Source organism: Argopecten irradians, chromosome 3, assembly GCF_041381155.1.
Source record: "Argopecten irradians isolate NY chromosome 3, Ai_NY, whole genome shotgun sequence".
In the NCBI taxonomy this organism is placed as follows: domain Eukaryota; kingdom Metazoa; phylum Mollusca; class Bivalvia; order Pectinida; family Pectinidae; genus Argopecten; species Argopecten irradians.
Window position 1 is genome coordinate 14,719,249 of NC_091136.1, and position 15,014 is coordinate 14,734,262.

Below are 15,014 nucleotides of genomic sequence, written 5' to 3' on the forward strand. Positions count from 1 at the left end.
AACGGGTACCGACCCCTATATAATGCGCGTGAACCACACACACGTGCAATCACTCGAACGCTTGCAGTTCAAGGTGCAACAACTAACACTTGACCGGCTCTAGATCTACTGGTCTATATACCCAATAAGTAATAAAAATAAATTTGTTAGTACTTTCAATATTTTCTCAAATAAAGTTTCCAAGAACCATATAAAGATCTAAAAAGTTAAAATAAAAGTAAGGAATGAATTCATACCTTCTTTCCATGTGCGAGATCCATTTTGATAATAAAGTAAAAAAACACGGAAATTCTAATTGGAGATAACATTGTCAAACTGAAAAGAAATACTGCTCTCACTTGACAAGGTTTCATTGAAGCAATATTGTCAGCTAGATCCCAAAATATGTCAAAAATAAAGCAATAACATTAAAAAATCAATGTATATAGTTTATATATTACACGCACATGTACGGACGGTGTGTGCATTTGGTTTTTAATTTATATGGAACGTTCACTTGTTCGGGACAGGTGGTCACGTGCAAGTGACCAGTCGAGTACATCGGGTACGATCACTTCTTTATTCAACGTGGGGATATGTGGACCGATTATATCAGGATTTTTTTTTTTTCACTCTCAGTTGCTTACGGCGCATGCGCAACTCCATTGAAAAGTTAAATTTGTGAAACGTCTAAATGACAGCTTAGAAGAGTTGACATGTTTGATTGCTAAAACAAGCCCTACACATATTACAGGTAAGAGGTTTTGTTTATGTATTTGTAAGGATACACAGTTGACAACTGCTAGATGTATATGTACATGGCTGAGCGCACGTGTTTCGATTCACGCGCTTTACATAGGGGTCGGCAGGGGTCTCGTATCTAAGCAGAGTTCAAACAAAATGGCGTCTGCCCGTCCTTAGAAACGCAGTGGGCTGTCTCAGAAACAAATTTTGAAAAAAAATATCATTATTTCTTTTTAATCTCAAATGTACATATTTTTTAACTTGCATTGTCAGCTTTAAGTTACTTTTATTTAAATCCCAAATCCTGCCCAGCGTTGCTGTTAACATGTATTCATTCTGCTTCATTATATTATCATATACATGCAATTAAGATGATTTACATTTACAATAGCTAAAGAGGGGCAACTCCAAATTCGTGTATCAAGTGACGCAATTGCGCAATATATTTTGCTATTGAAGAGGCACATCTTATTTGTAATAATTTCATTTTAGAACTCAAAGAAGAATGACCAACACATCTTGAAAAAATTGCTAATCATCATTTTAACAAAGAATAAACTTCATAAATACATATCATTAAATCAGCAATTTTTTTCGAGTAAAAAATGAATTTACCATTGCTTAGTTTTTAGTTTTTTGTTGAAATGCTTACAACAAAAAAAAATGGACGTTTACATATAAACAAATAACATTGTATATATGAATGGAACGTGTACATGTACATGAATCTGTGCTTGTCTTATTATTATCATCTGTGACTGTATGCTACCGGATGCTCACAAGGTAAATGTGACTGTCACGAAAATTTTGTAAACATATTTGGTTAGATTCCAATATAAACCGGCATTGGTTTGAAATGTCCCTTAGCTGCCCCTGAGGCGCGTGTTCTGACTACCTCTATATGTACCTGTGTTGTATGCATTGTAGTGTGCTCGCAAAAATGTAAATCAAATGTAGCAACATATACCACTGATTATATGTTTTACGTCTTACTGTTTCCCAATTTACCTCGACGAACCTGAGTTGATCACTTTTTTATTGTTTGAAAGTTTTTCAATGTTTTAGATAACTTTTTTTCAGTCTTGAAAACTCATATACGTAATGTGTCAAATTATGGAATCTCCGTATCAATGTTCCATTAACTTATATGGTCACCAAGAAATTAATTATATCAGTAAGCAAAATTTGGTATCTTTTAACAATAGAAATGTTAAAAGTTAGGATTTAAGCCTTCGATCAACCGTTGATCACTTGTTTTTTTCGTCCTCCATCCTTGCAAAATGGCCGTGACATCTTTTTAACAAAGGTATCTGTAAATTACTTATATTCCATATCAATATGGACCCATCAGGGGCAGTTGCCAGGTACTGACCGCTGACCGGTGGTTTTTCTCCGGGTACTCCGGCTTTCCTCCACCAACAAACCTGGCACGTCCTTACAAGACCCTGGCTGTTAATAGGACGTAAAACTAAACAAACCAAACCAAACCCATCAGAGCGCCTACTGACCACTTTTAGACGTTTAGCGGATCTAGATAAAAAAATCGTTAAAGTCGTATTCTACATGTTACTATACACGATTTTACCGATTTTTGATTGTCAATGGGCTCTCTGGTGGGTACATATTTATAATAAGAATTTATGATAACTAATTATAAGACCATATGCGTTTTTATACGGATTCAATCTATTCTGTTCCCGTCAAAAGAGTGCGACAAAGACCATATCATTTCCATGTTGCATATACATGTAACATATAACCTGCATCAGTATATAGGGAAGTAACATATCACCATCATTTCGGCATCATTTTAGTGAAACGTGGCTCTCGATTGAAAACGGTTGATATTGACTAGAATTTGTTGTAGTTTTATTGTTTTTGAATCATTCTCATATAAATCTTTCCGTTTTATCAAGGCATTTCTATTTGCCATCAAACGCATTAATGCGATTCACAACATTCATGCGATTCACATCATTTATGCGATTCACAACAATTATGCGATTCACAACATTTATGCGATTCACATCATTTTTGCAATTCACAACATTGGTTGATGAGTTTTGTTCTGGATATGATTGTGGACATTTTGCAGGAAGTGATTTCAGTTAAGTTTATAAAAATCGGTCAATGGTCGGTTAGCAGGGAGTGGCTTCTCCTTTATCAAAGATAACAATCTACAATACCTTTCAAATCAACAACACCTGTGTTTTAGACAAGGTCTTTGTTGTTGATCTTTGTATATATGTAAATATTGGTCATGTAATGAATATAATACACACACAAAACTACCGTGTATTGTTGATTTGTAATGAAGAGACGTGACATCTGCCCGCGTTGAACTTATATCAGATTTGTACTTTTAATGAAGCGCTACGGACATATCTGAATAAATTTGCAAAGTGACACCTCATGTATATCAAGTTTGATAAACACTTACGAAGGTATTATAATAGGGATTGTTTACATGGCGCATTAAGTTTATATATAATAAATGTATAACCTTTACTGTAATGAAAGTTAAATTATTGAAATTAAATACGTCAAATTAACAGAAAATGCATCTATGTCGATTAAGTCTTTATATCTTTGATATAAAATATAATTCTTCAGTGCTTAAATTGTCATGTATCAATAAACAAAATACACTATCAAAATATTTAAAAGAAAATTTCATAAAATTCTGTTTCATGATGCTAGTAGCAGTTTGGTTTAAACATACTGAGAAACAAATCTGAAATATATTGATCAAAACCAGCGGAATAACAAAATATTTTGCCGAGAGTTTGATAGAAAAAAAATCAATAATTGTAAGGTGAATGATTTTCACTAATTACAAGTGTAGTGTAGCGTGTACTATCTTACTGTATAAAGCATCCCAGGAATATTTCAAAAATCATACCAAAATTAATTCTGTATTCATTCAAGGAAAAATATATATATTAATTTCTGTGCACTGCCACTATCTGTCACATCCAGTTTTGACAGTGTTCACTATGATTGGGCTTCACACAGATAGGATAAACTAAGTCGTTTACCTCATAAATCAAAATATAATAAACATTTCACATCTGATTTGTAGAGGACATTGTGCGACAGTATATAGATTGGTATCTTTGGTTTTGCCCATCTTTAATTCATTGTTTAGTGTGTCCGTCGTAAATAGTTTATTATTAACTTTCCTGCAATAAAGTCCTACACAGCTTACGTCACATTAGTTTCGTTCAACATCATAGTAGTTATCAACACAAAGAATTTTCTTACGAGATAAGGTACTGTTTTCGTAGTCTGGCATTGTCGCTATTTTGAGGAAATCGGTAATACATGGGTAAATGGATATCTTATTTTCATTGTCTTAAGCGAACATATTCCAGTTTTTACTCACTCAATAAACGATTTTATGAAAAAGTAGTTCCAAAGAGAAAGCGTATGCATTATCATGTAGCATCAAAAAATCAGTGAATTCTTACCTAGTCTAGTGTTAAATCGGTCGTTTGTACAATTTCGTTAAAGTGCAAGGCGTTTATTTGATAAATGACAGTGGCTAATTGGTTTTTAGGTGTCTGTATATGTAAATATATGTAAATCTGTAAAATTTGCAATGAAATGGTAGAATAATTCAGACAATGAGGTGTAGAATTTCGCCTAAAAACCGGAAAATCAATCACCAGCTTAAAACATTGTATTACCATCTCTAATTTTCTAATATCACTGTATTTCATCCAGTCACAACACTAACCACATTTGTTTATTTCATTTGTTTTAATGACGATGCACTTAATGCGGGTTTTTAGTATATCATGTAATTGGAAATAACCTATCCTCATGGAGATCTTCACTACATCAGCACAATGTCCTATTGGTATACCTTACACTACCTACAAATGCAAGATGTGCTCAAAGCTTATAAAAGAAACTGTCGAAACACATAAATGTGATTTTGAAGAAATGCAGAATATCGGATAAATTGTAGAGGTCAGATGACAGAGAAGGTGTTGCCGAATATACAAATTGCAAACAAAACAAAACAATAACAATTGATGATCATCTCCTTTTTGTATGTGTAATGATTGAAGATCGTATTTGCCAGAAGAATGGGAATCTTCATAACGGCTAACGAATTTATTTTGAATAAAGCAAGAAGGCAGCCATGACTTCAAATGATTTATTATGACTGCAACTATTTAATGCATATGGATATTACCACATAACTATATCTGACCCCAGTAAGGGAATTATCAGAAAATATCTAAACGAAATCACTTTGGCAGGCATCCGAGATACTAAGCGTAATGGAGATTCACCTTAATAACTGACTTGCAAACAGAAGTGCTAAAGTTAAGGATTTTATTTGGGATTCGTCTTACAAAGGAGGTTTCATGGATGAGATGGTAGCACTCATATTGTATACGTTCATTCTGGCCGTCAACCCCGTCTCAGGAAAGCTTATTTGGATTCAGGGGAAGATATTCCCTCTACAGTAATCAGATAAAATTCCAGGAAAATAAGTTTGATGCAATCCTGAACGACTCCAACAACATCAGGACTTCGGACTTCGAGTAAGTTCATAGCAAGATTTTGCCGCAAAAGCTTGGATGTCTACCTGGTCTGACATGACCCTTTGTGGAACGTTTATCAATTTGACAAAGTGGCCCTAGTAATTAACCTAATACAAGTCCTTTTTTTCTACAAATGTTAGCTGTGCCCTCGAGCTAGAACTTCCAATTCCGTTGCATGCTTAGGAGATAAAGATGGTGATGAAGAAAGATGATGGTGTTGAATTAAGAACAGAGATGAAACGCTACACTAGCAATGCATTATAAACACCGTCAGTAAAACATGCATACGGCATCAAGGACTGGGTAAAAATAAGTAGCAGCCATCGCATGGAGAACAGGAGAACTGTTAGTCTTCAAAGAGAATGTATATATGGTCATTAAAAATAAGTGCAAGCTGTGGAGATGATAGAGAGCATAACCAAGATTGGCAAACACATAGACTGAAAACTAACTCAATGATATTGTCATCTGGAACCTTGCTGGCTTTATTTCAGGTTGACATCGATATGTAACTAAAAGTAGTGCAGCTGATGATTGTACCACAATAACTCTTACGCGTTCTACAACCCCAGCTCCTTAAAGAAAGTATAGCGGTCGCCCTGACAAGGTGCTAAGTAAATTGGCACATATCTTGAAAAGATTAAAGAAGACGAAGCCACTAAAATACAATACTTTCGTCAACTTTGTTAATGATGAAGAGGGATGACAGATGTCTTTATGATCTAAAGAAGGAATTCATTCATACACATGATAAATAAGGTAGATTATGTTCTTAAACACCATAAGGTGAACTGTTTGTCAAGATGTTCTCATTGACAAGTGGTTATGGGTAACAGTTCCATCGGAGTTACACTGTGAGGAGGGATTTCAAAGTAGGAAGCCGAAGTATAAAGGGTTAGAAGAAGGTATCAATACCCTAGCATGTAGGAATTGGTGTTCCTGTTTCCTGCATCTTCAACTTAAAAGCTATATCCAACATTGGCAGTAATGGGAAGTGACAAGAAATCAGCTGTAGATGCACTTTTAAAACAGGAGAGAAGGCGCCCGACTGATCGCAGTAGAAGCGACAAGGTAAGAGCTGGGAGATATCTACAGATGGGGATTGATTCGGCCAAGCATTGTTGAGTTGAAGATGTTCCAGTTGAGGACTCGAAGCACATGAAAGATACTCATCCGATGACGCCTATAGAGTTGCAATTCAAGGATACATTCCAAGATCATTCAAGGCATCCCATTTGTGTCAACATTTTAACTTTTTGCTTCTCTTACAGAGTGAAATACGGAGACAACTTCAAACGGCCATCTTGGATCTTTAAATGGCGGTCATTTTGAAGTTAAAATAAGAATAAAATTATTTATGTATCAAACAAAAAAACCCATAAATACTCTTACTATATTTGCCTGTGTTTATTTGTTTAAAGTAAGCTTAGCCATTAGATGTATTATATACAGATATAGCTCCCGGAGTTGGCGGTCATCTTGAAATACAAAATGGCGGTCCTTCTACATGAAGTTTAACACTAACAAAATGTTCCTAAGTGTCAGGAATATGGGTATAGACGTTTAAAGTTTTGCCTAGCTGGTATAGAATGCGAAAAATGGGTCGCGGAAGGTGGTTTTGACGGCCATTTTGAAAACCAATATGGCGGCCGTCAGGTGCCGTGATTTTTTGGTGTCCATCTTTTTCCTGAAGCCTTATGTCCTAGGGAGGTCATATGCAAAGTTTCATGATTTCTTCAAATTTTGAACGATTTTGCCAAAAAATCGACCTTAGCCGCTCAACTATTATTTCAATGACTAGGGTTGTTGCATTGCATTTTTCCTCGCTAAATATTACTATTAATTGGTTACATGATATGAGTATGCCGTTATCACGGCGTATTCGATTGGATATACTTGACATATCAAAGAACTCCAGAAATGAAAGGAAATTCGGATTGTCGCAGTATACTGCTATATGACCTAGAAAATTCACCATGATCATTTTTTATTTTCTAATGATGTACAAGGCATTGGTATACTCTCAGGAACGTTATAACTGATGAGACATGATGTGCCGTTAACTAAACAGTTATGAATGTTTCAAGTTAATGGACGTGTCTTGAAGAAGGTAATGTATGAAAAGATTAAAATCAAAATTTCATTTACGTTTTGTTTTCCAAGTGGATGTATGGGGTTGTTTGTTCACCACCATTCTATTCTATCCATATTGACGATTCAGGCACTTTGACAGCCCTTCAATTTGCGACAGGTATAATATGTTAATGTTTATCTCAAGTAACGCGTTAAGTGGGTGATTTATCACCAGAAGATTGACAGGTGGGCACACAGAGATGACAGCTCACACCACAACTGTTCCACTGTCTCACCGTATACTGGCGTATGTTAGCCTACACTGACCCATTCCGTTATCAGATATAGTTTATATCATTTGACGAAGAATTATTTATTCGAAACATATTGAATGTAAAAATTAAACTAACAACGTTAATAGTTTGATGAGACATGTTAATTTAAAAATAAAAGTTGGATTAGACTTTGATTATAAAATAACAGTAGGTGTGACTGGATTGTTTTCTAAATGGTTCTAGTTTTGTTATACACTTATTGAAGTACAGAAACAGAAGTTCATGTCACGAATACAATAACACAGTACAAAAATAACAAGAACGACAAACTAGAAAAATATATATATTTATACATATTTCACCCTCATACATCGAGATCCACTGAACAGAATACACAAAAGAAACATAACGTCCCCATGTCAATTTTTGTTTAGTTCTGTTTTCTACAATTGTGATAAATAATTAGAACCAGGAAGTCCGGTTGTTAGAGGTCCCAGAGAAAAGCACGGAGTATATTTGAAGCAGATATAAAACACACATTAACTGAACAAGAGATAAACATTTCCTCATTTGAAAAAGTTCCGCCATGATCTTTGTGGGGGTGGCATACCGATGTATTCAGGCAAATTATCTGAAAACAGAAAGGTACATTATTAGTTTGATTATGTCATTTGTGTTTTGCAATGTCTAATATTGTACAATATGTATAATGAGACTCTATCATCTGCTACATTATCGATTTTTGTTTATAACATGCCCTGTGTAAAAAAAAGTGGTGTTAGTTGTGGAGATGATTCAAACATACGTTTTTTATTCAAACTTTCAAGCATGGAGGTTGAGATTAAAGCATGGATATATTTACCTCATGCATATACAATATTAACAATTAAGATTTTTGTGGTTATCATATACAAATTGCATAATACACACTTCATGTAAAGTTTAAGCAATGGAACAAATATGGGGGGGGGGTACGATTACAAATACATATGTAACAAACAATCACATTATGTTTCTACACCCTGCTATCTAACACCTTATCAATAGACTACAAAAACTGATAGAGGCATCATATATAAAAGTTGAAATCTAAAAATGAACTTTTTAATATCTTATTACATTTTTGAATTAGGAAAAAATTTATAAAAATAAAATTATGTCAAACTATACAAGTAATCAACTTATTTTTTTCCAGAAAATTTTGGAGGGAAAAATGAAAGGATATGGTAATTTAATACAACAATATGCAAAGTAGGGCGTGGGCAAATATAAGAAGGGAGTTTGGATTGACAATGATCAATGGCACACGTATGACAACGGTAAAAAAATCGTTGACCGGCAGGTTTTGTGTTTCTGACACTAATGCCTTTATATCGACATGTCAAGGGCGATTTGTGTCATTGGTAACTTGATGTCACTTATGAGGAGGTTATAGTTTTAGAAATCTGCACATACTTTTTCCTTATGAAAAAATATGTATCAACCGAGAGATGAATAAAGCAATTATGCTATGTATAAAGATAATGACTAGTACTATTTCCAGCAGTTAGTTTCTCTGCACCTAACAGCGACTAAATAGAGTTATGAAGATACACTGAACCATATACAAACAATATGTATATATAATTTTACGCTATTCTAATATAACAAATAATAACGAAGAAAAAATGATAGAGAAATATATTTTTGTCCACAAAAACTCTCTGGAAAAATATGAAGATTTAAAGGTAGTTAATGAAATACGACGAAGTGATTTCATGCTAATTGAGGAGATCTTATACGATCTGAAAAGTGTTATTTTAAAGTGTGTATTGTTTTAAATGAGAAAAACTTACCGAGCATCTCGGCATGTCTATGGCTCGAGGCACAACAGTATCCGGAAAAACATTTCATCTTATGTCTACAGTCTTGTGTTGTCTGACATTGTCGGATCAATCTGGATGGAGTTTCAGAACACAATTCCCTTTCCATATAAAGCTGCATGGGATTTTTCGTGACTTCTACACGTTTTGATGACGACGACGACTTTTTCGAAGAACTTTGTTTGCTTTGCCCATGTTGTTTAGTATTAGAACTTTGACCGAACATATCTCCGGGAATAGCGGGCCCGTTTAAATATGGATCACCGTTCATCATCAATGCTACATTAGGATCAATCATTGGGCCTTGACTTGAAGCACCTCCAAGAAGTCTCATCAAACGAGGATATGCCCTTGCCAGCATTGAAGCCACCATCATTTGCCCTTGGCTTAGCATATGGGTCATTGCTGTTTGCATTGAATGTCCAGGAGCTGTCTCTGCACCACTCGGAAGGCCAGTATCCATCGTTGGTACCTGTTGAACTGTAGGTACAGATGTTGCGGGTTTCGCCGTTGTTGTTGTTTCAGGCGCAGGAGTACTTTCCCGGTTAGATTTAGATTTCTTTGAAGATTTCCTTCGTCTTGACCTTCTCCTTGATCGTTTTGTTTTCGACATTGACGTTGTCTGAGGAGCGCCTGTTGTTTCACTTTTGCCAATGACTGGTTGATCAGATGGAACTCTTTGTTCTGTTGCAGAATCTTTTGCACTTAAATCAGTCGCCGATTTAGAGTTCTTTTCTAATGCCTTTGTTTTCTTTTTCTCAACTGGGACAGCATTTGTATCTGATATCACGGAGTTTTTAAGTGTTTCAGGAACGTCTGGTACTTTGATAGTATTCTTTGGCTTTTTATCCTCTGACTTTTTAGACTTTTTTGTACTCACTTGACTTTTTCTGTCAGGGGAGAAAAACTCACGCATGGCAATTTCTGCTGCAGGGAGTACGCTATTTGTGTCTTTTCCTGCTCCTTTATTTGATAATGTTCTTTGGTGATTCTCAATCTTTTTTCGTAGATTCATTATGTCTTTCATAATATCAGCATTCATATCTTGCATCATCGGCGACATTGCTTTAACACCTGCAATTGATTACAATAGTGTAATATATATATACCTATATGGTTTTGTTCTGTTATTACAGAAAACAATCAGCAAAATACAATCAGATATAAATATGGCGACGAAATATTTGACTTTACAGTTAATACATATAGAAATGATTACTTATTTCACATAGAAAATCAAAACATTCATAATGTATATATAATTTATGTAATGATACAATACGAAACTCAAATCTCAAATCGGTTAGTGCAGCAAGAGTCACTAATCATAATCAAACGAAAACAAAACAAACGATTTTAATTTAACATGCACAAAACTTTGCTTAAAAGTTTTTTCTATTGAAAATAATATCTAATGTAGCAAAGAAAATGCAGCGCATATAATATAGCTAGATAGAACAATAACATCAATGCAATATGGAAATACATTAATTTTTTACCATTAATATAAGTGAACCACATGATGCATGCATGTTGGCAAGGTTTTATAACGTTACATATACATTATTTAGCAATTAATCACTTACCACAAACAGACAGCGTCACAAAAATCGAAATTAAAACTTGCACATCCATTTCTGTATATTCGTAGAAAAGCAATTCTGAAATTTGACGACTTGATCAGTGAACATTGGCAACAGACAAAGTTCCTGACAATGTTACGTTATCAAAAGTTTGGCACATTATATATGTTCACGAACCCAAAAGCATGATCTCATTAAAAATCGCGACGTCCCTACCAGCTGTCGAAACGTCCAGGTATTTGACATCGGCCTTATAAATATTCACCATTTGATAAACATCCTTGTTTGTAGCGCTATGCTTAATACACACTTTTTTCCAGAAATGCACATTAGAATGGCGTTCTGACGTTTCATGTTATAATGAGGTCTCAATAATGAATACACTTATTCACATTAAATACATTTTTACGAGATCATACTTAAGTGTTTTTTTTTTCTTAAATACATCTATGTATATTTCAACATTACAACTAATTGCTGATTGACAATTTAAAGACACATGACTCCATTTTTCAGGAACATTATTACTAATTTGTTTTCGTTTAACAAGAAAACAACAATACTACCTTATAGGTGTAAGCAAATAAAAAATCGGAAGACACAACTGATATATATATATTTTATATTTTATACATCTTGCCACACAATAAATGATGTACCGAATGTAAGTCACGTCTCTATTTCATTATTGCTAATTAATTCAATTATACGGTCATTAAGCTCGATGATGTATCACTAGATGAAAGTCATTATTTACGTTGTTATTATGATGATTTACCAAATAAATTATGAATAATCAAATACACGCAAATGATAACTAAACATACTGTCAAATATGCAATTGTAAAGGTTATCTATACCGGACTTGTCTACCTATAACATATACATTTGGTGCAACTTACTATATCATTAACCTCTTGTTCCTTTGGTGTCCTTTATAAACAGGTTTATGATTTTTATCAAGACTGATTTAGAGTGACTTATATAATAAGATAAATAACAATAATAACAATAAATAAATAAAATAAATAAATGAATAAATAATGAATGAATAAAATGAAATAAATAAACATATAAATAAATAAATAAATAAATAAATTAAAAAAATAAATAAATAAATAAAAAAATAAATATATAAACATATAAATAAATAAAAAAATAAATAAATAAATAAGTAAATAAATAACAAATGTTACTGGTTTCGAATCAAAGATTTTTTTTCTTACACATAATTTGATGGATTGAATCGATTTAATATAATTTTTTTTTCATACACATAATTTTATGGATTGGATGAATATATAGAAAATGAAATTTATATCACACAATTAGATATCTTTGAACCAAAATAGCTTGCGATGTAACACAGCAAAACCGAAAACGTATAAACGCGATCAATCGAAATCGTTCCATTAGTCATCATCTTATGAAATTTAATCATTTTCCGGAACATGTTCATTAATATCAACAAACAAAATGATATCGTGACAAAGCGCTAAAAACACATCACGACATGTGGCTTTGTTTCATTTGCGCCCTAACCTAATTTGCATGTTATATGGTATGTGTAATGCTAATTTCAATGTGGATTATCAATATCGCTTTTTAACACAATTCTATAAACGCATATCTAACGAGACATGATCGAACATCTTCTTTTGGGGTAAACCTTTCACCTAATTGAACACATGTGCATTTTGTGTTTAATTTGTTATAACTTATTATGTTTCTATATGACGTGTAAACATCGTGTCGCATTTACTCTCAAGGACACTTTGAGAAACCATGTATTGCTGATTATTGTAGAAAAACAATTATACACAGAATAAAAACTCACAAGAATATCTATTATTTCTAAATTTTATTATTGATATACTGTTCCTCATCAGGAAAACATATTCACCGAGGAAAATCTGGTTGTTTGGATAATACTAACTACTTTAGTTTATCATATCGTTGGCAGAGATTAATATATTAAGTGTCTTCATAATGTATTGCGAAACCCGTGCAAAGGTAAATGACAAACTATAAGTTGATAAAATAAAGTCGTGATAGAGATTTCAGAATAGCTGCTTACGGAGATATCTGTACCATAAAGATTATTTAAATATGAATAAGTTATACATCGTCGGCTGTTACGAAAAAACCCCAGTTATTGGTCGGTATTTCATTTAATTTGGCAGGCAAGTACAAGGGGTTATTTAAAGAATATTTTATCACACCAGAACCGTCACTGTCAGTTACCATGGCGTTCCGAGCAGGGAGTCATTTATTACTTATAATAAACATAACCATTAATTCGTGATTCGTTATGGTTATAAACATTAGCGATTGTCAAAAAACATTTGTATCAAACTATCTTAATATCATAATGGTTTTCTCGCCGGTTCGGTAATAAAAAAAAAAAAAATCTGTGAAATCTCACCTGGACCATTTTACACCGGACTCCTAGACATAAATACTAGTCACCACGTCGCCATTGTAGTGTTAATGAATGTAGTTCTGTGGTGTCAGCTTACTCGAATTGTTTTGTTATCAGTTATATAGTGTTTTGTCATAACTGTAAGTCCAGAATAATGTTAAATTTCTAACTGTCGTTTTAATTGTAAGATCTACGCCTTTGTTAAAATCATACATCAGGTGATCGGACAAACATATCCTGTACTAGACAGTGTCTAGTTTCACTAATTTGATAATATCTTCATTTTTATCAAACTATTTTCACCTTTAGAAACCTGTGTTTGTATCTAATAAGCTGTGTACATCTTTAAGGTTGTACATTTATGAAGGCAAATTATTGAACCGAAATATTATGAAAAAAAAAAACCCAACAACAATATAAAAAACAACATATAAAAAAGATATCCACAGAATATATTCCGTTTCTACAACTCGTTTTTTTTGCTCCAAAAACGTGATATTAACTTATTGCCATGCAACTGTCTGCTTATTATGTAAACTATTTTGCAAAATGTCTACGATGGTGTTAGTTTTATCATTTGAGCCATTTTTACATTGTACATAGCAATGCATTATTTCTGAATTTGTTATCGGCAGTAGTAATTCTAACACGGTAGACAGGCTACAATGACTCTAATAGAACACGATACTTTGTATGGTTGACCACTTGCTGGTGCCGCAACATGCTGCGTGATACAGAGTGGTCAATAAAATAGAAAAAAAAGTAATCAATTGGGCATACATCCATGAACTCGTATACAAAATTGTACATTAGTTATTAAACTAAAGGCATCGTGTATGTAATGGATTTTACGGAAGCGTATTAGGCTAAATAGGACACTATATTTCAGCATAACAAAATGTTTTGGAGCTCGTCACTAAATTATATTATGGCTGGCAAGTAATCTATCTGAAGGTCGCCTAAACGTCTATCTGACGGTTGCAAAATAATCTATCTGATGATCTCCAAATAATCTATCTGATGATCACCAAATAATCTCTCTGACGGCTGCCAAATAATCTATCTGATGACCGCCAAATAATCTATCTGACGGTCGCCAAAAAAAAACCCTATCTGACGGCTGTTAATTATCTTTTTCTGGCAGCCGCCAATTCAGTAAATATTCTGGCCAGCAAATTAAACATTTTGGTTACCTTGACAAATAAATTTCTATGTCAGACTTATACGTTTCCTTGGTATTAAATATAATCTCCCATGGTTCTGTCGAGTGGACAGGGATATCTCAATCCGACTGTATGATTTTGGCTGGGCAACCACAACATGCCGAGGATTGGCGGTAAGTCTTGTTATGATGGTTATATAACAAATACAATTCACCATTTTTCGTTAAAGTATGAAAGGGAATACTCAAACATGTGTCTGAATAGAGGACAATGATATATACATTGTCCTCTATTCAGACACATGTTTGAGTATTGCCTGTCAAACTGTAACGAAAAATGGTGAATTGCATTTGT

At 33.6% G+C, this 15,014-nt stretch overlaps 1 protein-coding gene across 1 annotated transcript; it reads right to left on the reverse strand.

The window, feature by feature from the left end:
* Positions 1-7,960: 7,960 nt before the first annotated feature.
* LOC138317632 (uncharacterized) lies at positions 7,961-11,230 on the reverse strand. The gene is made up of 3 exons (XM_069259431.1): positions 11,079-11,230; positions 9,466-10,566; positions 7,961-8,261 (listed from the first exon to the last, which is right to left on the reverse strand). The coding sequence occupies exons 1-3, from the start codon at positions 11,125-11,127 to the stop codon at positions 8,197-8,199; spliced, it is 1,215 nt and encodes a 404-aa protein (XP_069115532.1). The 5' UTR covers positions 11,128-11,230; the 3' UTR covers positions 7,961-8,196.
* Between the last annotated feature and the right edge of the window lie 3,784 nt (positions 11,231-15,014).